Source organism: Candoia aspera, chromosome 3 (genome assembly GCF_035149785.1).
Source record: "Candoia aspera isolate rCanAsp1 chromosome 3, rCanAsp1.hap2, whole genome shotgun sequence".
NCBI lineage: Eukaryota > Metazoa > Chordata > Lepidosauria > Squamata > Boidae > Candoia > Candoia aspera.
The window spans coordinates 190713042-190740526 of NC_086155.1; the positions used below are offsets into that span (position 1 = coordinate 190713042).

Sequence of the window (27485 nt, forward strand, 5' to 3'; positions counted from 1 at the left end):
ATGGCCATAACAATTTCCTTTTCTAAGAAGCATTATGCTCAAGTTGACCAAAATGCCTGCCTATAATATGTTAGCAAAAAAGGACTTATTTGATCATTTATTGAGACAGAATAAAAGAGTTAAATACTTTGTATTATAAAATAACACAGATTTAAGCATTTCAATTTGTTAACTGAAATACAGTGGAGTCCTTGGTGCTCTCTGAGCTTGGTTCTTTGCTTGCAGATGTTTCGTTGCCCCACCAGGCAACATTATCAGTGCTAGAGAGTGTGGAGTTTGCTGCCTGTTTACATACAGTAGCTTGCCCTGCCAGTGTTGGTGGGGGTGTGGTCTTCTCCTTGGTAGTTCCTTGATTCAAGGCAGTATCAACGACCAATTACCCTGAATCAAGCAACTACCAAGGAAAAAAACACACCCCCACCAACACTGGCAGGGCAAGTTACTGTATATAGTAACTGGTAGGGAGCAAACCCCACACTCACTCACACTGATGATGTTGCCTAGTTGAGCGATGAAACGTCTGCAAGCAAACAACCAAGCTCAGAGAGGACCAAGGACTCCACAGTTCAACCCTGAGCTACAGATATTCTCTTCTTTTAGAAAGGATATAACTATTTCTTGATAATAAGTATTTGTATTAATACACACTCTGGAATCCAAGGCTGGAGTTAAAATCGCTGGAAGAAACATTAACAATCTCAGTTATGCAGATGATACCACTTTGATGGCTGAAAGCGAAGAGGAACTGAGGAGCCTTATGATGAAGGTGAAAGAAGAAAGTGCAAAAGCTGGCTTGCAGCTAAACCTCGAAAAACCCAGCTTGATTGATAACTGGCAAATAGAGGGAGAAAACATAGAGGCAGTGAAAGACTTTGTATTTCTAGGTGCAAAGATTACTGCAGATGCTGACTGCAGTCAGGAAATCAGAAGATGTTTAATCCTTGGGAGAAGAGCAATGACAAATCTCAATAAAATAGTTAAGAGCAGAGACATCACGCTGACAACAAAGGTCCGCATAGTTAAAGCAATGGTATTCCCAGTAGTAACATATGGCTGCGAGAGCTGGACCATAAGGAAGGCTGAGAGAAGGAAGATAGATGCTTTGGAACTGTGGTGTTGGAGGAAAATTCTGAGAGTGCCTTGGACTGCAAGAAGATCAAACCAGTCCATCCTCCAGGAAATAAAGCCAGACTGCTCACTTGAGGGAATGATATTAAAGGCAAAACTGAAATACTTTGGCCACATAATGAGAAGACAGGACACCCTGGAGAAGATGCTGATGCTAGGGAGAGTGGATGACAAAAGGAAGAGGGGCCGACCAAGGGCAAGATGGATAGATGATATTCTAGAGGTGACGGACTCATCCGTGGGGGAGCTGGGGGTGTTGACGACTGACAAGAAGCTCTGGCGTGAGCTGGTCCATGAAGTCACAAAGAGTTGGAAGCAACTAAACGAATAAACAACAACACACACTCTGGGCACTTCAGTTGTCCCCTCTCTGATTTTACCTCTTTTCCCCAGTTCTCACTTTTCCAAAGAAATGAGCAAAAGCAAGGAGTGGAGCAGCTCACCTGCTGGGGGACCAGTGCTATTTCAAAAATGAAATTTCCAAAAATGAATACATACACAGAATCAGAACCAAAATCCAGATAAATCAAGTGTATCTAAAAACAGAATAGCAAACATTTCTAAAAGAAAGAAAGAAAAAATATGCAATAGCAGAGCAAAAAAAGAAAACAAAAAACAGTTAAGTGCGTTGATTCTGCCACAAGGGACAAATAAATACAATAAATTTATACACTGTATCATATGAGATAACTGGAGATTCCTTTAGAATCCTATAATGTGTTATAACAATTTATGGAAGTTTCATTTTTATGCACTCCACTCAATCATTTTCAAAATGAAGTCATAAGTGAGTGAATTATAGACTTCAAAACATTAAGTAGAGAAAACTCACTTGAACATCTGTTCATGTCTGGGGCTCGGACACCATAGTACCCGGACGGGCAGGAATTCAAGCATTCTCCATATTGCCTCATTCCTTCTCTTCGTAGAAAGAAGAACAACTTATGTTGACATCTGATGCATCCATTATCCTTTGAGCAAGACAGACAACCTTTGCAAATTGGATTTGGCCCATAGTTTGCTGCGATTTTTTTTTCAGGAAGAGAAGGGGAGGGGAAGAGGAATGGTAATATTAAAATCCAAGATTAACCATGTAAAGAACAATCATGCAGCATCATTTATTTTTCTTTTACAACAAACAACTAAAGAAGCGTTGAGCAGACAGGATATACTTATGATTAAATATTTTATAAATTTCTCTCACTGTTGTAATATATTATAGAATCAACACCTTGGAAATGGGTATCTAGGACTTCAGATCCAACCCCCTGTTCAACTAAACATCCACAACAAAATTGGATTGATGGAATTCTTGTGTTGAAGCCTTCATGCAGAATATAGTAGAAATATTACTTCTCATGATGTATTTGTTAAGCCTCAAATTTCATTAGTCTTTTCTGCAGCCACATCACACTCCTTCTTATACTGTACGCAGTTTGTACTCAGCTATTGCTCCAAGGTCTTTTTTTCCAAGTAGAGAAATCAGGTACAGTAGCTCCAAATCTATATCTGTGCATTTGATTCCTGGTTCCTGTGTGCGGATCTTTCCCCTTCCCACTATTATATTTCTTTCTCTTAAAACTCAGCACATCACTCTTGTTTTCATTTTTTTTAAATTTCCAAGCTATAAGCTATCGTACCTATTATTGTATCATCTAAAGACTGAATAAGCGTTCCTGCCACTTTTCATTCAAGTCATTAATAAAAATGTTCAAAAGTATAGGGTTCAATTCAGAACCACTCACCATGACATTTCACATGCAACTTAGCCCATTTTTAACTAGCTTATCAGTCAGAATGTCATGTGATATTTGTCAAATGATCTACTGCAATCAAGAGTGCATACACACACACACACACATATACACACACAGATAAAGCATTTCTATAATCTACAAAAACACAACTGTTTGAAGCACTAAGAAAGAAAAGAGAGATGAAGGAGACCAAGACTTAACATTTGGTATTGCAGCAGCCTAAGAAAGATACTTAAATACTCCTTAATTTTTTTATTTTGGACCTCATCAGAAAATGATTACCCTCTGTAAGCTATGTTACCAGCAAGGTCTGATCATTTTTGTATTAAAATACTCCTTAACTGATAATATTTCAGGAGTATTACTAACAGTGGATAGATTCTTGTCAAAGAACATAAGAAAAATAAAACATTGCTAGAGCCATCTGTTTTGACTTCATTTGCAGACTATATGTGTTACCTGCCTGGGTATGAGATTTGGGGTGGGGGTCAAAAAACTTTTATTTTTGACCCATTCAACTGCAATAAATACAAATACAACTAATCTTTTGTAAAAATGAATAAATATTAGAATTCCTAACCAGCCTAGCTAGGCTGAGGACGGTTGCAGTATAGAATCTGAGGCTCTCCTGATTTTGCTGAACTAAAACACCCAGTATTCCTCACTGCTGGCAATGGTGGCACTATAGTTCATTGACATCTGGGAAGCAGAGGGTTCCCACCTATGTTTTCTTTAGCTTTTTTCTGGAATTGCCAAAACCATGGAAAGCACCTAGTTGGAGAATGGAGGTTGTTTGATATGATTTCATGTTACTGACACTTTCAGTTCCTGTAAGTTTCTAATGGCTGCATCCTGGTTGTAGATGCCAGAAATAGTTGATGTCATGCATTCAGAAAATACACTTTATTAGTGTCAAACTAGATACGGGTTGGTTCTAATCTCTGTCTTGTTGGAATGTTACTCAGGAGTTGCAACATTGACTCACATGGTTTCATCTTGACCTGTTTTTGCTGATCAACTGGATTCTTAATATAAGTCTGGAGTGCTTGTTGTGTGCTAAAGCACATATGTTGTTCTTGGTTATATAACCAGATTTGGCAGCTATCAAAATATAAATAATGGTGTGGGGTATGGGAATGGGCAAAAGTAGTTATTATATTATGTTGGAAGGAGAGGTCCACACCTGAAATGCAGTACTGGATTGTTGAGCCATGTTGTTTATCAATGTTTGAATTAATCTTTTTCCAATGAAGAGGCAAAGATGAAAACTTGAGTAATATGCTCAAAGGTTTTGGAATTGCTCTGTTTATAATGTAATTTCCAGACCTTTTCTTTCTTTTATAACATAATTTCCAGACCTTTTCTTTTTTCCATTTTTATATGTTTATCAATTTTGAGGTTATGCTGAACCCTTATTGCAGTTGTATTTGTACTTTTAATTTGTTGATTCATAAAATAAAACAAAAGCCTTGGATTGATGGTTTAGAAGCCACAGAGTTCCCACCTCTTGGAAGAGGAACCAATAGGGGAACAGCAGTGCATGTTTGCTACTAAACCATCTTATAAATGAATATGTCTCATAAACACACTCATATAGACATTATACCACACTGAATTAATCACTCTTATAAGCTCCTGTAATTATCTGATTGTGTGAACTAAACCTAATCCAATATGTTATTCATTAAACTATCCTGCCTTTCTGTGTAGCTTATGATGATATTCTATTCTGGTTCAACTCATTTGTTTACCTAGCACAGGGTCAGCTACACCACTGGCGGCAACCCTCTGGATTTACAGGAGAATCTTTCCTGCTACCACATGTTGGTGATTATACCTTCTACATGAAACCATCTGTTCTGTCAATGAGTCTGGCCCTTTCTTTAAAGGCAGCATGGCCCATTCTGCACTGGAGATTACCTCAGATGTAACCTGTTTATACATTCTACTATCAGCTTAGATTGACCTCTCATATGCAACCTTCTTACTTTTTCCTGAAGCAGAAGGAAGAAATATCAGAGGTATTGGAGCCACGCTATGTGTTCCCAAATGACAGAGTTCTATTCTACAGAAGAGGGAACTTCCTGTATTTCTGCTACTAATGACATATCCAAATGAGGTCATTTGGATATAGGTTTGCTGATTTAAGTGAATAATGATTACCATGATGAATGGTATATAAATTTAGAAGACCAGATGTGAAGAGCCTAAAAACAACAACATAAAATGAATCATTTAAAAGCATCTGGCATCTTTGGGATTATCTATCAAACAAATTGGTGATTATGTCAATTTTGGTTTCCCTTATTTTTCTGAACCTGCCAAATTTGGTTGATCTATCTTCAGCATTTCTTTATAAAATCCTGCACTAAAATTTGTATGTAACTTGGTGCCTACTTCTCCAAAACTAGGCATTTTATCAATTTTGCCTATAAATATATTTTTGCAAAAGAAATAATAAAAAAACTAATCTATTTTATACATCATTTTCATGAATATATGAATTTTGTCCAGCTTTTATCCAGTTCATGTTTTACAGTGCTAGCTGCTAACTATATCACAAACCTGAGAAAAATGCACATTGTTAATAATGAACTAAATGTTGGTTTGTGTATTTTTGGTATACATATTAGCTAGAGAAACTCGAAATTAGGTTAGAATCCACGTCCAGGGTTCAGCCTAAAATATGAATTAAATAAATTTCTCTCCAATTTGTCATAGAAAAGTGATGACAGCCTTGGGGAATAATGAGAGTCATTACTAAGCCAGTGCCTAAATGAGTCAGGGAAAGGACTGCACATTTAGTCAGTTTTACTACTTCTATTATAGAAACCTGGGAATACTGGAAATTGTATTCCCAAAATACCTGAATAGTACTGGGTTAGCAAAGCCGTACCTTGGCATTATTAAAATAATAGTATACTAGATATGAAAGACCTTGATGTACCAAAGCAAGATCCAAGGTAAGATTTCTTTTAGAATACTACTTGCGTGTGTGTGTGTGTGTTGAGAGGGAGAGAGGGAGGGAGAGAATGAATACAAGTTTGTGTCTATTTCATCAGGAAACACTTGCTTTTAGTTGCCTCAGGTTTTTGAATAAGGAAGACAATGGGAAAAAAACAGATTTCTCTCATAGACCAAGAAATGCATAATTATCCTAGATTACTAAGTCAACTGGAAAAAACATGGGTTTTCCCAGTAGGGTTTTCACAATCATCCTATCAACATGCTCCTCCTCCAATGCCTGCTCCATTTTTTGGAAAGCCAGTATTTCTGCACTCCCCTATTTTTTTTTAATTCTTTCTCAGTTCAAAGTACTTCACCAATATCAAAGTCAGACTGATGGAAATCACTTTGAAACCCCCACCCTTTTCACTCAAAGTGTAATTATTACTGCTTTGAAGCCAAATGTTGTGAATCTATAATGTATGTGCTGTTTTCCCTCTGGAACCATCTTCCTTTTGAACTCCTTCTTACCTCTCTAGCAACAGCAGTTAAGAGTGTGAGTACAGAATGAGAGTAGTCTATAATTACCAAGAAGAAGGAAGGGAAAACCCCTTGAGATGTTAACCCCCAAAAAAGTGTCCTTGAGAACATATGCTATTTACACTTCACAGTTTACTCCAAACATTCAGGACTCAAAAGGTTCAAAACTTGAAAAACATGGGCTTTTCAGTACAGACAAGCTATTTATGTTTTCTAAGCACCTAAGTCCTATTTCCTAAAGGAAACAAGGGTCATGTCAACTTTACTCATATTTTCCTCCAAATGGAACACTCCATAAGTCTTAAATCTTTTAAGTTTCATTGCCAGCAATTAACAAAGCAGAACTGGCCTTTTCAAAGTTGTTTAAAACATGAGGAACTGTTAAGAATCAGATAACCTACTTCAATTAATATATCATTTTCTAAGCTTTTTTTTAATTCACTGAAACCAGTATGTATAGATCATTCAGGGAATGGAATGATGAAAATATTTGTAGGGTGTAAATCCTTATCATAGAAGAGGGTTTGCTTTCCATATTTGATGGAAATTCTAGGAGGATCCAAGGAGATTCATTTTCAAGGAACACATGCATTCTGATCCTGAGAACAGGGTCATCCACACATAAGGATGATCCATTCCATTCCAAAAACTGAATGCCAAACACAGTTTTTGTGTGTATGGATACAAAACATCATCAGACCAATTATTTTACTTTATTAATAAAATATTTATATTCTTTGTATTCTAAGTTATATACAAGAATCAGTGTAGATGTGGTGAGAATGTTGGTCATTCAATTCAATCAATTTCAATTGCAGCGTAGACCTATAAACAGGTGCAGATCTTCAATGAAAGTACTTATGAACCTAACAACTAGTGAAGATTTGTGTTGGCATTTCAGATCTATGTTTAAAGAATATTCTAAGTCCTACAGGGTTTGGTTAAACATACGGGGGAAAATTCTTAGATATTAAAAAAAACCTCTTATCTCTTTACCAACATTCTTTATATTAAGTGAGAACATCTGGAATGGAAATGGGAAACCTATCCATGTTTTTTTTTTGGTTCTTTCATCATATTAATGTTATATTTCAGTATAAATAAGAAAAGTATATTCTGTATACATTAGGACAAAACCTTGCAAACACCTGGTTGTAGAAGAAAAATTCTACAAATGGCCGAGCTTGAGGAATTATGAAGGAGAGCTTTAAAGCACATTTTCTTTTTCTCTCCAACTAAAGACAATACTGCCAAATTCTATAAACCGGAATTGAATTGGATTGTCACAGAAAGACATCCAGATTGACACCAGATTGTGATAGCTGAGAAATGCCAAATTGTTTTGCAAGCTGGGAAAGACTATAGTATGTACAACAGATGCATTGGAAGAGTTATAGTATGTTGACATGAGGCAAAACAGGTGATAGAAAATGGCTGTGATGGAAAAGAGACAATGGCACATGCATTAAAAAGGAGGAAAAAAAACACATTTGGATCCAAAGAGGTAGATAAGAGAACAGAAGTTCACTGAGCAATAGACGGGAGATTGCTTGTTACACCTCCCACATACACCTCTCCAATAATGTATAGAGTGCAAATAATACTTCTTTTATTTCAGAAAAGTTATTTATACACAGTACAAGGTATACTACCATCAGAGGGAATACAAATTGCCCTTCTCCCCCAAATGATTCTATACTATATGTACAATTTCATGAATCATGTTTTAATGCTAAAATTGCAGTTTATAGAGTTCTAAAATTATAATATGCTCCACTCTATCACCCCCCTCCCCATGCTGCATGCACACACAGACATTTTTGGGCTATTTTTGTTTCAATATTTTCTAACTTTTCAGATTGGTATTAACACTGGTTCCTCCTACCCCTGGATCTATATCTCTAATTATGATGGTGCTCCCACCACCAGTTCCTCCTTTCTGAATGTGCACAATGCATTTTTAAGAAAGCATGTCTCTCCATCTTTCAAAGAACTAATTTAATTGCACAAACTTTTTTCTAGATGAGGCTAAGACCAACAACTGACTACCCAGAATGATGTTATGCTCTGAACATTGATTTTGGACAGATCTACATCTACTTGTTTACATAAGTATCTTCAAGCCTGATCTTCAGTTAAGACCATTTTTCTTCCATCAATGTAATGGGCTTTGCAGACTGGACTAGTCTATCTGGATCTCTAGAATGAAGTATAGGCTCCCTATCCCACAGATGAGTCACGCATAGTTCTGCTTACTGGCCTTCTTCCCAGTGTGTCAGAGTGCAGTTAATGGCACACACAGAACTACTAATGATGTAATTGGCTGTAATTAATGGCATATTCCATGCCACATATTCCACATTGCTGCAGCATTGGGGAAAATGCTGGTAGCCATCATAGTTCCTACTCTACTTTCCACCATCCTCCTTATGCTAACAGATGGAACATGATGCAATGCATGAAATATATGCTCAGCTAAATATCACAAATAAATTACAGGTTGTCTTTGTAAGGATATCCCAATTTTCTCATGATGCCATATGTTTCCCATGTAGAGCAGCTGGTTGTCAAAACTCATATTTTGCCACCTTTGAAGAATACACTGTCATTATTAGCATATGAACACACTATTCATCATGAATATGCAGGCATTATTGTACCTCAGCCTATTAGGGACAAGAGTGGGGGAAGATCTATTGGATGTCAAAGCAAAAGTACTTATCAGCTATTGAGTGAGAGCTGAAGTAGTTCACAGGCTTCTATCCCTTTCCCCATATTTTGGGCAAGCAAAAAAAGAAAAGGGAGGAGAAGAGCTTATTTTATGCTTGGCTATTGCATGAAGTATTAGCAGAGTAAACATGCAGGGGATGGGAGGAAGTGATGACATGTGCCCAAAACATAACTTTTGCAATAGTTCTGAACGTTGTAATAAATGCAGGATGACTTCCATCAGGCCATATCTGTGTTTACAACAATAAGACCATTGCTTGTCAGAATTCATCACTAGAACAACAAACAAGAACGTCAGCAATGCTACCACTTTCAGTTCAACCACTTCCACAAACCTTCATGAGACGGATAATAGCAATGCGTAGGAGAAGAGCATTTTATGAACAAGCCTGCAAAAGGAGAAGACCAGATAATTCAGCACTGAAGTAAGCTTAATTGCTACTATTGGGGAAAAACATCTTGATCACAGCTGTTCAGGAATGGATAGGTTCTGACTATTTTAAGAATGAAAACAAAACACATTTCACTCTAATTCTTTCAGATCTAAAGCTTTGCTTTAAAGCTATATATCGACCTTCCCCAAACTGGTGCCTCCAGATGCATGGAACACCATCTCTCATCATCCTCAGCCAACAGTCTTGTGGGATGGGCAGAGCAGAAATTTTAGTTGAATACATCTGGAGAGCACTAGCTTGCGGATGGCTGATTATAGATCGCACAAACATTCCCAAGTGGCTGGTTTCTCAATTCTAGTCAGCATTAGTTATTTTGACCAACAATTTATGGCATATAGCAGGTCAAAAGATGACTGACTGCACACACACACACACACACACACTTCAGACCTCAGGGAAGAATAGAAGGGCTAGCTTGTGCAGCCTGGTATCCTCCAGATATGTTTTTCAACATGTGGCAAACTCCCCTTTGATGCGTCTGACACCAGAAGGTGCAACTCTACTCCAATTAAAGCTTCAAATGAAATTTTAGCTGCAAAGTGTATCAATACTGCACAGTTAATTGTGTATCAAGAGTTACGGGTCCATCTACTTTGTATTTCAGTTCTGGAAATGTTGTTCATTTTGTTGCTTGTTATGCATCCAATACATTTCTCTTTCATTGCTTCTAAAATAATAGTAAAAAATATAATAGCAACTAGTTTGGTGTAGCGGTTAAGGCAACGGGCTAGAAACCAGGAGACTGACAGTTCTAGTCCCGCCTTAGGCATGAAAGCTGGCTGGGTGACCTTGGGCCAGTCACGCTCTCAGCCCGAGAGCCAATCAGGCGTAGTAGGAGAGTTCTAGTCCCACCTTAGGCATGAAAGCCAGCTAGCCCAACCCACCTCACAGGGTTGTTGTTGTGGGGAAAATAGGAGGAGGAAGGAGTATTTGGTATGTTCCCCACCCTGAGTTATTTATAAAAATAATAAAGGCAGGATAAAAATTAAATAAATAAATAAATAAAATGATATTTTTAATTCATCAAAGAATAACACAGTATAAAGAACAAACCAAAGGAATACATAGTGTTCTTTGGAAATTTGAGTTCCAGCCAGGAACCTAGGTATGATCCAAACAATGCCTTAAGAAATGTGTGCCCAGCAAGGTGGGTTTTTCTTTTTTTGTAAATATTCAATTGTTGTAGCCAAAATATTTGGTTCTTATAAAAAATTATTTAATCTGTTTGTTATTCTGCCTAATGGGCCAACTACAAGGATGAATTTGTAAGAGCTTTTCTATAATTTATTCATTTCAATAGTTAGATCTCTCTAGTTTGCAATTTTTTTCTAATGTTTTCCTTGGTTCTGCCGTCCCTGGGTATTGTAACATCTACCAAATTTACTCCTTTCGATTACTGTTATATCGGGTATGTGATGTTCTATTTGTGATCATACCACATTCAGGAAACTTGGAAATCATCATCCTCCACAAGATTTTTTAAAAATTTCTATAGCTATTCTAATAGAAGCTAAGTCTCATTTCTGATTCCTATAACTTTAAGAAGATACTTCTACTGGTATTTCAGCTGTCCTACTAAGGAGAAAATGAGTAACACATGCATTACCTTTTTTTACAGTTTTCACGCCACCCAAATTATTCATGGAGAGGGCAAAGCCAACATTTTTATAAATAAATAAATAGGGCATCACTCATGTCAAACTTTAAAAGCAATTTTCATTTCATAAACAATAACAAGCTTTGTATAAGCAAGCCAAGATCCCATCTCCCTACAAATTGTTCCCTGCTAATATTATATTGATAAGCAAAGGAAAACAGGGCAATGTTTCTTCTGTTAAAAAAATAATAATAGAAACAATAGCATTTCTCTATTGTTATTTTTTTTCCTAAATAGAAATAGAAAAAAAAAATGGTGGGGCAGAGATTGATGAAAAGCCTGAAATCATTGTGTGGCTTCTCTGAAATCCAGTTATGCATTCTGTACGAATTGAAGTTTCCAGATGAGACACAAAGACAATCCCATACAGATATGTAAAAGTAGCTGAACCTGAAACCTATAAACATGTACACAAGCCAGTCTGGTCTAGTGGTTAAGGTGCTGTCCTAGAAACCAGGAGTCCGTGAGTTCTGGTGCCGCCTTAGGCCTGAAAGCCGGCTGGGTGACCTTGGGCCAGTCCCTCTCTCTCAGCCCAACTCACCTCACAGGGTTGTTGTCGTCAGGAAAATAGCAGGAAGAAGGAGTATTAGGTACATTTGCCGCCTTGGGTTATTTATAAAAATAATAAAGGCGGGATAAAAATCAAATAAATAAACAAACAATTGTATGGACCTCAGATCAAAAGCCTAATAGAGCTTGGGAGAATACTCAGAATGTAGAAATTCTCAGATTACTATTATCTAGGCATGTTGCTGGTCATTGACCGAATAAACATTATTACTATTACTACTATTATCTAGGAGAAGCTCTCAGTATCCATTTTATGCCTTCCTGCCCTAAGGATGTACCCCTTCTATTATTTTTTAAACTTTTTTATTAATTTCTATTGCTTTTTGAAATAACAGAAAAAAACAAAAAAAATACACAAAGATACATAATCAAAACAAAAAAGAAATACATAACAAGTGTTTAAAAAAGTGAGAAAAGTGAGAATATAACAGAAAAAGTATAATAAAAATATGAAATATATCATCACAGCAGTTACAAATCTTATATATTTATCTAATGAAAATATGATACAAATATACTATAGCCCTCCCATTATTTAAAAGCTCGGGTTCAGACCTTCCATAGTTTTCCAGCCCGAAAGGAGTGTCATGCTTCAGAAAGGCTCAGAGAATTCTCATCAGCAATATGCAGCTAAGGTTGCAGCTAAGGAATCCCTTGATTTTTCGGGTTTTTTAAAGATCTCAGTCGAGCATAGGCAGGTGCTAGGATAACAGCGCTTACTGTATATTAAGAACTAACATAGTTTATAGCTTCCTGCATTGAGCTCTCCAAAGTCCTGACACTGATTTGTTCTGCCAGAGTTTTGTTTATTCAGTGTAAGTACCTGTTCCGTGCTGCTTCCTGGAAGTCTTCACCTAGGCTATAATAGGAAAGGGTATGGATGGCATATCACCCAAAGCTGATAGAGGTAACCACTTCTGGTAATCAGTCTGGGAAAGTAGAGAGATATCCAGGTCCAGAAACACTCCCAAACTGCATTCCAGATTCTTTTGGGAGAATGTCACTCCATTCAGAAGAGGAAGTATCACTACTTCTCTGGACTTCTGACCATTCATATATGATGATTAATTCTATCATGTCTGAATGCAACTGCATTTTATTATTCCTCATCCAATCCATTGAACGGCTTTGTGCAGGTCTATGAACCCACTTCATGACTGATCTAAGCCCTAAATCCAGGTTAACAAAATATACTTCCTGTGTTCATATAATATGACAAACATCTAAAATAAACTATGTTATAGCTTAATGTGATGGCCTGGTTCACCACATATTGATAGGCTCCAACAGATCACTGAATCACAACCTCCCAACCCACTTTAGCCTCCCATGGCTTTTCTTCAAAAAGAGGAAAAAGGATGATCCATCAGCCTGGGAAGATTTTAAATAAAATCATAAAGCAGATTGATCTGTAAGAACCTTGAAAACAATCTTGCTAAACTAACTTTATCTCATTTTTTTTACTTTTAATAAATTACATAAGGAAAACTGTTAATAGAGTGTGGGAAAGTTACACGCATTAAATATCTGGTTTCTAGCAAGACATCTGACAAAGAATCATGTGACTTTCAGATTAGGAAGTGAATTAAGGGCAAGCTAGACGACACGACAATTAAAAGGAAACAAAATTAGTTCAAGAATTTTATTCAGCAGTTCTTCATCATTTAATGGATGCTTTCGGGTATTTGGGTGGGGATTTTTTTGGTTTTGTTTTAATTGTATTCTATTACGGTTTTTAGTGTATACCACCCAGAGTCATTGTAGAGTTACACAGCCTTATAAATTTCTAAAATAAAAATAAAATAATAAAGAGTAGAGAAGGGCACTGTGTAGGGTATCACAATGTTCAGTCCTGGGCTCTGTACTCTCAATTTTTTTTATATTAATGACTTTAATGAGGAAATGGAGGGAAAGCTTTTCAAATCTGCTGATGACACAAAGCTGGGTAGGTTATCTAATATTCTAGATGACAGAAACAAAATTCAGAATTATCTTCATGGGACAATGTCTTTGGACAGAAAACGACAAAATGATATTTAACAAAGACAAATGCACAGATACACTATATAATGGAGGATAACTGGCTTCAGAGTTATTGGAACAATAGTTGATTAAAAAGTAAATATAAAGCATCAGTGTCATGCAATGAAGTAAAAAATTCTATTATACTGTTCTTTGGTCAGACCCGCATCTTAAGCATTGCATCCAGTTCTGGATACCACATGTTCAAAAAGATTCAGAGCAACTGAAACAAACTGTGAGAAAGGCAACAAAGATAATCAGAGCATTGGAAACTAAGTGCTATAAAAATGTAAAGGAACTGGGCATGATTAACTTTGAGAAGCGACAATTGAGTTAGCTTATGACAGCATTATTCAAATATCTAAAAGGATGTCACATAGAAGAGACCAAGAACTACAAGGGCTGAAGCTGGCAAGGTGGGGACCAAGGATTCTCAGGCCAGGCAGAGTCATTATGTAAATATGGAAGAGAAGTTGGGGAAAAGACAGCTGAAAGTCCATTGACTCAAAAGTGTGGGAGGATATGTTTGGAGGGAGGGACTTCTTAACAGGTGATGAGCCTCCTCCCCAAATGCATTTAAGCAAAACTTAGATAGCCCTATGCCAAGGATGCCCTAATTGGATTCTTACAGCGATCAAGAAGTTGAACTCAAAAGCCTAAATGTCCCTTCCAATTCTAGGATTCTATTTCTATAATTTGTGTAGAATCCCTTATACATACCAAAATATGAAATATGCTTGTGATTTTTGTAGTAACAAAAGCAAAGGCATTTGCTTAGTAAACCAAACATATACACTTGGAAAACAAATAATAAATTAGTTGACATTCATACATGGGAATTGTACTTTTCACCACACACTAATGTGCAAATAATATTGAATACAATTCACCTCTGGAAGGAGGAATATTTAAAGTCTACATTCTCCAATTTTACAGGCATAAAAACTGTCATACGTTTTTCATGGATATTGAGTCAGAAGGAATTAGGCTGAATTAGATTACCTCTTAATGTATTTATAAATTTTGGTTCTTGACATCATTAATAGCATTGTCATAAGGAAGGACGACGTTACATAAATTCATGAAAAACTGAAATTGTCTAAATTATTTCTATTTAAATATTGTGAGTATTATCTCTTGTACCTATAATCTAATTCTGGGAGGCAATTATTAGTTATGGGCTTCACATTTATGCATAGACATAAAATTTGTATTTGTGCACATGCAGTCAATACAATTTGTGACTTAATACAGACTTGCATTTTTTGGGTTATATAGGCTGATTACATGAGCTCTAAACAGAAACAAGGAATGCTCAAGTCACTGAATGGGTACTATCCATGGCTGGCACACATTACGATTTGGCTTGGTAGCATGATCCTACTTTGATCACACACATTTTAGTTATATGGATCAGGCTACTGTGGACTTAAGAGCTTTTCCTTCTAAAATTTAATTTCCTGGCTTTCTGATGACATAAGTGGGTCCCTATGTGTTCAGTTTCTCTGTGTGATCACATATGCATTACAAGTTACTTTACTGTGCCTTATTATAGGAAATAAGATGCTCTCACTTCCAAAACACCAGCTTCTCGTTAAATTCCATGAAGGCACAAACAAGCGTGTCTTTGTCACAGAAGGCCAAGTTCAAATGCACAAGGATCAGATAAAGATTTTTTTTTCTGAAAAAAATGTGTATAAAGAAACGTGCTTTCACTTAGATAAGAAGCAATTACAAAAAAAGAGAAAGAAACAGAAAACCCACTCTATCTAAATCAGATGCTGAGAAACTAAAATAAGCCTAAGAAATAAATATTTTGAGGCTCTCTCTCTCCCATTAAACTATTATGCACATATTCACTTTTATATGATATGCCAAAAAGGCGGGTGTTGGGGAAAACAGAAGTGAGAGTATTAGACAGAAGCACAGTTTGAAACAATGCTTTCCATACCTGGATCATATATTCTTAAGAGTGTGAATTATAGCTATTTCTGTCACCTTATCTGTTTGAAGTAATGCAATCAAAACACTGGTAAAATAAATGACTGAGATCAACTTTTGGGTTGCTGATCACCTCAATTCTGGCTGGAATGCATAATAATAATTATGAATAATTATTGAATTCATTCATTTCCCCACCCACCCAGCTTTTAAGCAGCAAAGGAACTGATAGGATAAAATATTGCCCTATCCAAAATTTCTCTTAAGTCTAAGAAATGTGACTCAGTAAGATTACAGAAATCAAAATAATTAAATTACAGAATCAGCATAAGTGATAATAGAATAAAAATAGAATAAAATCCATCCATTACAATAATTGTACTTCTCTGGCTAGTGCTTTGATTTCTTCTAATGAAAGAATATTTGCCTCTTTAACTATGGTGAAGGAAGACATTCAGAACCTCAGAAGAAGAGGACCTAAATAGTTGAAAGGGACAATTTATTCTCCCAAATCCCTGCATTTTATGGGCGGAACATCTTAACAGGAAGTGGTGAACTGTCAGAGGAATGTGTAACTATGCCTAAATTATAGCTGTAAAAACCAGCTCCCCAAATGCTTAAAGAACTCCTAGTTAGAACCTGCTCAGATTACACAACGATAATAAAAGGGAATTAAGCTAGCAAGGCAAGGGGTTCCTTTGCCCACGCATTAAACATGAACCTAATTACCACTGCTCCGTGGAATGGCTCTCGGTCAGTCACACGGCTCTTTCAAAACAAAGAAAGCGTGTTCAGCTTCACTGCAGGATTCCACCACGCTACACAGCTATCAGTGTTCCTGAATGCCATGAAGTGTATGTCGTCAACATGGCAGTGACAGAAAGAAGATTGACAAGTGCTTTACTCTTTGGAAGACGTTCTGATCAACTGCAGCCGAGTAACTTTTTTGCCATGTCATGCCTTTCACTCTGGGGATTTTTTTTGCCCCCTTATTGCATCTACATTAAACCCAATCCTTCACAGAATGAAAGCATGCCTGCTAAGGGCGATAAGACTTTGTTCATTCATTTAAAACATTTATTTATATGCCGCTTATTTTTAAAACATCCGAAAGAGGCTTACAAGCAGTTAATTTACAATAAATAAATAATAAATTTTACAGGATTATTTATGAAGATGGTTTTGAACACACTTTATTAACACCTAGAGTTGCTAATATCCAACTCTTGGATATCAATATATTATAACCATATACAATGATAAAATACAAACCATAACATAATATCACAGTAATTTAAGCATTTCTTATACGTATATATGCACACAAACATACAGGCCAAGTTACTGTGTTCTGATTGTTGGACTAATGAATTCAGTACTTGGGTCCTACAAAATCTGGCTGTGAGTGAAACAGGCGAGAGACAGATACTAAGCAGGCACAATTTGGCCATCAAGGATTGTTTCAAGTCCCCTTTAGGCATGTATAAGACTGAACCTCCAAAGAAAAGAAATAACTGATATGTGGAGATCTGCAAATGTAAAACTTTGCAGCCCAGACAGATTACAGAATAGCATCTCTTTGAGCACCTGGGGCATAAGAGTCCTTAGAGATACTTGCAGGCTGAACTGTAAAATCTCAATTACTTTGCAGGAAAATTTCACAGTAAACATTTTATAAACTAACACATTTCCCTTATTAGTAGAAAGAAAAATACTTTCTCTGCCCAAAATCAACAGAAAATATGCACCAAAAAAACAACAACCCAGAAATGCTGATACTTGGCAGAGAAGGCCCAGGCAGCTAGTAAGCGGGCACAGAGACTAGTACAGATTAACAATAGATTAACAATAGTTAATTAAGAGTTAACAGATTAATTAAGAATAGTAATTCATCAAAAGTATGATTTATACAAATGTAGATGTGAAAGAAACTACCCAGAATCTACAATTCTAAGTCTGACAAGTACAGAGAGGTGGATGTAATTCTGGAAAATATTCAGCCAAAATAAGGGGAAAAGAAAATTCAAGCTTGTTCTGGCTATAGCTCCCTCTTCTCATGTTAGCAAAGAGAAGCAAGTCTCAGTAATAAACATTAAGCTCTTTTAAGTAGGTTGCACATAATTACAGTAGTGTTACTATTAGGCTATAATGGCCCATAAATACATTATTTCATAAAAGATTTATTACTAGCCAAGACGAAATCTTCAGTTTTCCCAAAGTGTGAGTGGTATCACCAAATGCACCGAGATTCCCAAAACAGAGAAGCAATATTGCAAATCAGTTATTGTTCATCCTCCTATACAGATGATCAAACTGACCTAGGGGGCATTCTGACACCCCAAAGTAACTTGGTTGTCTAGACCATCTGTCCCAGTTATACTTTTATTCTTGTCACATATCAGATGCAGTTGTATGGCAAACACCATTTATTCACTCATTGCAGAAAGGAACTATTTAAGATTTCCAGCCCAGTTATTACTCAAGCTATCTGACTTGGATATACAGTTTTACAAAAGAAGGCATGGAGCTGGAAGAGGACGCAGCAGCACAGCATGTGAAGGAGGCTAAAACGATGTTGATTATTGAAAAACTGCTTCTTACATGTTTTTGGATCATCTCCTAGATATTTTAAACACTCTGTCCAACATTAGACCTCTTTTGGAACCATATGGATAATAATTTTAAAGGCTTTCATTTAGTTCCATTAGTATTTCAGTCATTTGGATTTTTGCCTTACTTTAATACTGGGAATTACAAAATGTTTAGAATAATGAATTTATTTTATTTTATTTTATTTTATTTTATTTTATTTTATTTTATTTTATTTTATTTATCCATCCATCCATCCATCCATCCATTCATTCAATTCAGAGGCTGCCCAGTTCCTCAGAGATTTTGATCACTAGCTGCTGTAGCTTGTATCCTCTTACTATGTAAAGTTTTTTTTTTAATGTATGTCTATTAGAATGTTTTTAAATAACTTTTTATAATCTTTTAGCCAGGTTTTAGTAATTTCTTAATCATTTAATATTGCATATGAATATTTATACCTTGAGCCATCAATGAAATTACCCAGTTTATATTTTTAAAACAAAATGGTATATTAATACAAAAACCAGTGTGAGATGGAACAATTAGTATACGCAAAATGAACATGGACCAGAAACAGATTTGTTCCACCTGATTCTTCAATCTGCAAAATGCTAGTAAGAGGTTATATGTTTGGACACAATCAAATAAATCAGATAAAACTGCCAGACTTGACACAACAACCAATACAGCATTTATAACACCAGCTTCAAAATATATTTGTATTTATTTATTTATTCCATTTATTCCATTTATATAGCCACCCATCTCAGACCAGTGTACTCCTTGCTGACCAGTCATTATATGCAAAAGCTCCCCTTGGAATTGGCTCTACATTCAAAGGCATTCCAAACAACTACGTCCAAGTACAGTTAATAATAATCATACCAGAGTACAAACTTTTTGCTGCCTTTTAAACTGCTAATTCCTTCAGGAGTTACAAGCTGTTCCTTTCAGCTGCACGAGGCAACTGATCTCTGCCTACTGCTGCTGGCTTAAATCTTGAGTAAATTAATCTTGGATAGAAGGGTGTCTATAAAAGAAGGCACTTAAAAGCCCCCAAAGATGTTATAGCACTGATGGTTTACCATTATGTGGTACAGCAAAATTTTATCCTGCCATTACCAAGAGCGTACATATGGAGACTATTAAATCCCTTCCTTTCTTGTGGTGCAACCCTGAATGGCTCCATTATGCCACTACTTTTTTAAATGTAACCTTCACCAGCAGTAGAGAGGAGAATGCTCTACACAGATTCAGCAAATCACAGAAAAGCACAAGAAGTTTCATCAGCAGTAAAGAAGGTTTTTTTTTAACACAGCAAGCTGGTACGTTTTGTACATTTTCTTTACATCCATCCATGTGTGTGTTTGTGTGTGTGTGCCAGAGAAAATCAACAAACCTTATTTGCTCACTGTATTAAAAGAATTCTAGGTAAGTATGCTGATAATGCGTACACTTAGACTTATAGGTTAGTGTGTGTCTATATTTGCCACAAACATTTTGGACTTAAACTATACAACTATAAAATTAATAATAATAATAATAATAATAATAATAATAATAATAATACATAGTTGTTCTCTTATCCCATCACCAACTGCAAGTACAAGAAAATGGAACTACTGACTCTGCCACACACACACTCAAACACAAATAATTGCCTATCATGTAAAGCATCTCCAGACACAATACAACATTAATACATGAAAAGCAGTATACAAGGATAAAACACAAACTACGAAGTAACAGTAACATATCCATTTCTTATATAGTAGAAATAGTTGTCAAGACATGCAAGAATATCAGCATGGAATATCAAATGCAGACGTTAATAGAAGTGTTTTCAGTTGTGTAACTGAATCGGAACAACATTAGCACATGTTCTATTTCTGCTGGAAGGCATTCCAGAAAATGAGTGCCACAACACCAAAGGTCTTCTTCCTCACTCATGCCAAATAAATGACTACAAGATGTGGCATATTCAAGAAAATGTCTGATGAATGCAATGATAAGGCAGATCTGCCTGGACTAAGACATTATTTAAGGCTTACTGTTCCCAATCTCTGTACAGCCTTAAATCTTGCTTCCCAGCAAAACAACAGTTGCTCAGTCATTCAGCGATTGTTAAATGGCAGTAGCCAGGCATGCTAGACCACAACCTTGACTCTGCATTTTGCATAAGCTTGTTTCCAGGCAAAGCATAAAGGAAGCATGACAGAACATTCTTGTAACCAGGTTATGAGCAAAATCAGTGAAAGTGGCACCTTACACAGAGAAGTCTTCTATATGACCATTGCCATGTTATTACCTTTGGCATGCTTGTCAATGAAACTGCTATCTCTCCCGCAGGGCTAGTATTCCTTTGTGTGGAAAAGTTTCCTGCAGATCATCAGTAGGGAAGTGATTTTGTCATTTTTCCTCCTGTCACATTCTGCTTAGGGTTTGTGGTTGAATGCATTCATTGCCCTAAGCAACAATTTTAACCATGGTTTGTTGACTTCGTCACAGTGCCTGTGTTTGCATATTCCACACAGTCAAAACCAAACAAACCACATTATGGCAAGAGTAGTGCAATATGAATGAACCTAACCATGCAAGAGCCCCCTGGAAAAAAAATGTTGGCTGTTCTGTCTTTCAGCTAAAAAGCATGCCAGCTGCCTTACGGCTGGCAATGCAGTGATGCTACTATCTTTTCCCTCTTCCTCCAGAAGGACAAATAATCAACAAAAGGCACTCTAAAACTGGCATGTAATACCTGAACACTTTAATAACAATGAATAGATTTATTTATTCTCTTGCTTTCAGCAAGGTACACATTAGTAAGAGATGAAGGGTATAGTTCTGTCCTGATCTATTCTCCTGTTTTTGGTCCTTGCAGCTGCTATTTGGTCCCAGGTGAAAGCTGCCAATGGCATCAATTGCCTCACCCTACAGTATCTTAAATGTAGGCAACCTTTTTGGGACAAGAAAGCCTTTCAAATGTTGAGATTTCACCCACTGGGTGATTGTACTGGTAGCACACATCTAATGACAAAAAGTCTATTTATCAGAAGCCAAATTGATCAGTGTAGTCCTCTACCCTGCCCATTACCTCTAACCATGCAGGGTGATATTTTATTTATTTTAACATTTCTATTCTGTTTCCCATTAATAGAAATCTCAACTTACAACAAATGGTAAAAACAATTAATCACAAACGTTCATTAAAATAAAGAATTTTAAAAATTATAAAGAAGAAAAAAAATAATAGCAGTGGTTTCAAAAAAGTTAACTGTCGCAACAGCATTAACAGATTATTAAAAAGGGAGAATCCCCATATTCCTTAGCTCAGGGAACCAGAATGCGTCCACAGGCGACAGATAGTGGGGTGGCCTGCACATATGCAGGTTGGCTGAGACACATTTTAATGAAGAAGCAGTCACAGACCATGAGCTGCAGTGTCAACGGGATGTGGTGAACTGTGGGGAGAAGGCAATTCTACAGAATGACACAGGAATACAAAGATGGCACTGTGACAGTGCAAACATGGACTGCCTTGAACGTCCAATCCCTCCCTCGCTACAGACAGTACTACGATCAGTACTGGAACAAGACCAAGATGAAATACATTGACTGGGCTTATGACCAGGCAGCCCCAGGAGAGTTGCAGCAACTCTGCCGGCTGCAGTACCACAAGGGAGTGAATAATGGCAAGCTACTTCTTTTGATATGCCAAGAAAACTGATGGAAAGCTCAGTAAGAAAGAATATCATGTTGCCAAAAGATGAGACCCCCTCACACACACACACAAGTCTAGAGATGATTATTTGGCTATTGGGGAGGACCGAAGAGCTTTATTGAGTATGTCTAGGCAGTACGATGTGACTAAATATCTTTATAAATAGAAATATTTATATTTATAAATATGATTTTGGGAAGTCTAGTTGACGATGTACCAAAAAACAAAAGGAATGCTTAGAGCTTATTGAAAGGACAAGATGGGAATGTGGAATGATCTCAGTATGAACCAGGGGAAGCTGGATCTTGTTAAAGTAGATACGGACTAGGACTGAGAGTCTAGGAATAATCAAAATAAAATGGACAGGAACAGGACATCTTTCAATCATCAGGCAAATTCAAAAATACTCAATTTAGCAAATGAAACATGGAAAAAAACTGAGCAGCAATTATCATCCCAAAAGATACTGCTGCACACATAACAGGATGCAACAGTGTCATGACAAATAAGGATTCAAAGCTGACCATTGAATCTCATGATTCTACAGGTATAGGTACCAACAACGGATGTTGAAGAAATAGCTGATGGATTTTATGGAAGATTCCACCCAGCAGATCAAACACCAAAGAAGGATGTTCTAAAGATGATTGGCAACTATAATACAAAAGTTGGAGGGGAACCTGCTTTAACTGTCGGAAAATTCAGACTAGAAAACTAATCATGCAGGACCATGGCTGATAGACTTCTGTGTAGAAAATGGGCTGATCATTTTTAATACATTACTTGAGCAATACAAACGACAGCCCTATCCCTGGAAGACTACAAATGGACAACAGCATAATCAAATGGATTACCTCTTACACAGCAACAGATGGAAAACTTCTCGGCTGAATTGCAAAATACTGCCAGGTGCTGACCGTGGATCAGACCATCAGGTACTAATCACAGAAATACATGTGGAAAGGCCTGAGAATGATCCAATCCCAACAAAATACAACCTCAAAATTTGTTCATGAACAAGATTGAAGTAAGAAACAGATTCAAAAACCTGGACTTTGTGGACAGAAAGCCTGAGGAATTGTGGGAAAAAGTAAAAATGACTATAAGAGAGGAATCAAGAAAGCACATAAGAGTCCAAAAGAAATGAAGGCCACCCCAGCAATAGAAAGGCGATTGGCAAAAACCCGAAGTATCTTAAGAAAACTCAAGAGATAAATGCAGATTTCCAATGACAGGTGAGAAGAGACAAAGAAGAATCTCTGAGCTTGGAGTTTAGGCAAACAGAAGACAATAACGAATGGAAAGAACAAGGAAAAATCCGAAAAAAATAGGGAACTTTCCAACATTGCCTTAATATCATAAGAAACAAGCATGGAGAGGATTTACAGTATAATGGTTCAGTATATGATCTTAAAAAAAAATATTTTTTTTTAATCGTATGGCATAGCAGTTCGGTGTTCATGCTGCTTTTTCTTGCTGGGAAATCCTTGTGAGGTCCAGCAGCCAGATGTGTAGACTATTTAGCTGTGACAAGTCATGTTACCCGGGTGTACCACGAGGAGGCTAGTCTACATTGCACCGAGTTGGGCTGAGAGAGAGCGACTGGCCAAGAGTCACCCAGCCAGCTTTCATGCCTAGGCAGAACTAGAACTCACAGACTTCTGGTTTCTAGCCCAGAACCTTAGCCACTAGACCAACCCCATTGATCGCCAGGGTTGATTCGGCTGATCTGGCTGGCTAGAGGGGTGTCCCCTCCCTCCCTCACCACTCCATATGCATCCCTCCCAAAGCTGCGCACTCAGTGGAAGAGGATGATCATCCCAGATAGAAGGAGTGTACCAATCTTCGGTCAAGGGTATACAATAGCTGCGCTCCCCTGCTACAACCTCCAAACAAGCTCAAAAAAGAAGATGAAAGGAATACACAGAAAACCTGTACAAAATGACAAACTCTGATGAGAACGCATTTGAGAGAAAAGAATATGAGGAAGAACCAGGAGAGCTTGAGAAGAAAGTCGGGGGGGGGGGGCAGGGCTGGCTGGAGAATTCTGGGAGTTGAAGTCCACACATCTTCAAGCTGCCAAGGTTAAGAAACACTGTTCTACATCCTATCAATGTCCCAGAACAAGCATGTGTCAAAAAATTGTAGATATTCTACCAGGCTGCATAACAGAGAGAAAGAAAAAAAGAATTTATTGGCCAAGAGATTAGCTGCCTCTTGCTATTCTTTAAATTGTTATCTATGGCAGCCCTTTTATCGGACTACCTAAACTATCTATCCCAACTAGTTGTAAAAAAACTAACTTTAAGAACCTGTGTCTAAGCCCTTTCCCTGCCCTCCTCATCCCCACTTTTTTTAGAGTCAAGTCTTTTATAGTGTAATCACATCTTACTAAAGATCTTCTACAAGTCTCATTTCATGAAAGAGTAAGGAGGAAACACCTTAAACAAGACAAAACAACAACTTGATGATTACAGTCCAAAATGATGGTTCTTAATGAGCTGCATAATTTAAAATATGCTGCTGTTCATTCCATATCTCTGGCATGGATCAAATTTCAGTCTGAAAGACTTACATAAAATTCTTGGAGTGCCAAACTGGGCAACATCCTTCTTTCTGTTCCACCACTCTGTTTTCAGAGACACCACTAGGAAGTCTTACACTAGGAAAGTTCCCAATATCCATGCCAGCATTTGCTAGGAAGAACCATCCATTTTGCTGAAGGATATGGAAAAGGAATAAATTCTCTCAAATTTGCTCAACCACTAGTCTGATGGCTGACTAGCTAAAAGGGTTTCCAGGTCAGATCTTGGCCCCTGCTACCTTCATGTGTTTGTTCCTAAAGTCTTCACATCCCTTCTTGGTTTCTGGCCCCCTGCTTCCTGCTAATATATAACTAATGCCAACAATACACACATCTTGTTCTACTCAAATCAAATTTGGTTAAGAATTATGAGCTTCTTTTGCAAAGGACGCGGTGGCGCTGCGGGTTAAACCGCTGAGCTGTCGATCGGAAGGTCGGCGGTTCGAAACCGCGCGGCGGGGTGAGCTCCCGTTGCTCGTCCCAGCTTCTGCACACCAAGCAGTTCGAAAACATGCAAATGTGAGTAGATTAATTGGTACCGCTTCGGCGGGAAGGTAACGGCGTTCCGTGAGTCATGCTGGCCACATGACCCGGAAGTGTCCTATGGACAACGCCGGCTCCAAGGCTTTGAAACGGAGATGAGCACCGCCCCCTAGAGTCGGACACGACTGGACTTTACGTCAAGGGAAACCTTTACCTTTACCTTTGCAAAGGACAAGTAGCCCTTTTTAGGTGAGTAAGCCTGGAATGCACTCTCATGCCCCTAGGTATCAGATTTATTTATTATTTATTTATCCAATTTGTCCCCGCCCATCTCCTCCCATTGGGAGACTCTGGGCGGTTTACAATAATCAATTAAAACAACAATCATACAATAAATAAAATATACAGTATAAAATTACAGTAATAAATAATATAAATAAGAGTAAAAAAGAAAAAAGTCCAAGTGGCTAAAGAATCTAAAACAGTCTAAGTGTGGGAGGAGTGGTCTAAAGCAGCCATTCCCATGTAGATCTATTCCCTTCTCCACCCCAAGCAAGGTGGCAGAGCCAGGTCTTCAGACCCCTCCGAAAGGCCAGGAGTGATGGGGCCAATCTCACCTCTGGGGGCAGCATGTTCCACAGGGTGGGAGCCAATGCAGAGAAGGCCCGCCTCCTGGACCCCGCCAAACGAAGTTGTCATAGAGACAGGGTCCGCAGCATGCCCTCTCTGCACAATTGGGTGGGATCAGATACCACAGATATTTTCATTGGTGCCATCAAAATCCCTGTCCTGCTCTTTTTAATTTTTTAAAGAATTGGTTTAACTTCTTAAAAACATAAAAAGCTGACAAAGCAAAACACCAATTTCCAGAATTATTTCCAAGAATTAAATGAAATTCTACATAATCCCATAGGTATCCTTAGCAAAGAAAATTATGAACAGTGGCAGTCCCATGCTTTGTTTCTAAACATGCTATTTCTCCCCCACCCTCCAAAAAAAAAAAGATTATTCGGGTATTGATTGTGAGTATCTGTAGTGGCAGAAAAGATGCAGTAGCATTGGTCATCTTACTGTCACACATTGGTCAAGTGTAGAGGGTAATTGTGCACACTGGAAAGATTTTGGAGGAACTCTTCATCTACCTGGGATTCTTGTTTTTCCACCATTCCTGAATCCATATGGAGCCCAAAAATAGAGACTTCAGGAGTAGAAGTTTCCTGGTGCAGATGGTGTTGTAAAGAGACTGTATACCTATGGCCTATGAAACCCAGACACAAGATTTGTCCAACTGTGCAATGTAAAATCAAGTTAATAGCAAAGGAACAGAATCTAGAAAATCAATCTGTACATTTAAGGATCATGATCAAGAGGAAAAAAGAGTAGATGCAAATACTCAAGCAAATCTTGCTTCAGCTTTGATCCATAGCAAAATGAGCTTTAAATAGAGCAGCTAGAAATTCAACCATGCCCTTTGACCTTTAAAAACTCTCTACTACTTGCCTCAAGCACTGGTGGCAACAGGATTAACTGGTGGGTTTTAGGTATAATTTGAACTGTCATTTCCAAATCCGAGGCTCCAAAAAAAGAAAGATCCAAGTTATCTGATGATGTTAGGATCTCCACCAGGGACTTCATGACTTATCCTCACTGGTTTAAAATAAATGATTAAGATTTGTGGATCATGACAGACACCTTTATTGGGGAATGATATGAGAACATTTTAAAAACCATTGAAGAACATTAGGGAATAACTTTTCCAATTTGATATTTTCCAGACGTATGGGGAATGCAACTTAAGTAACTCCTGGTCATCTTTAACCCTATCAACTGAATTTGGAGATTTGCTCTCCCCCCACATTTAGAAGGCACCAAGTTGGCTTACTAACACTAGCAACTCTTTCCCTGTTCTCAGCCAAAGTGGTTTCCCATCCCTGCAGTCCTTTTATTAGAGATACTGAGATATTGAAACAAAAACATTTGCATGCAGTGCAGATGTGCTACTACTGATCTATGATGTTTCACTCTTGTCCTGACTGTGAAAACTTCTGTTTTCTTTTACCCTCTTTTCCTTGTCTTTAGTATAGTGTTTCCTTCTTGTTCCTTGAACAAATACCACAGCACTGATGATGGTTCACTTGATCTTGAGTAAGAACAATCCTCATAAAACAATCCTTTGTTCTGCACGATGGACTTCTTGGCAAATCCAAAAACTGTCATCCCTGATCAGCTCTAGATTGGCTACATTTCACAACCAGACAGTGTTTGTTGTTGCCAGACCAATCACACTTAAAAGAAGATCTACACAATAGACCCAAACATACAATGGACCCAAACTGGCAGTTGAACCAAACAAACCATTTCT

General features: G+C 37.5%; 1 protein-coding gene across 1 annotated transcript in view; it reads right to left on the minus strand.

The window, feature by feature from the left end:
* Window positions 1-27485, minus strand: part of RSPO2 (R-spondin 2) — a 121782-nt gene that overhangs the window by 53993 nt on the left and 40304 nt on the right. Inside the window, exon 2 of the mRNA XM_063300270.1 lies at window positions 1961-2149. Coding sequence (XP_063156340.1) covers window positions 1961-2149 — 189 coding nt within the window. The remainder of the gene's footprint in view (window positions 1-1960; window positions 2150-27485) is intronic.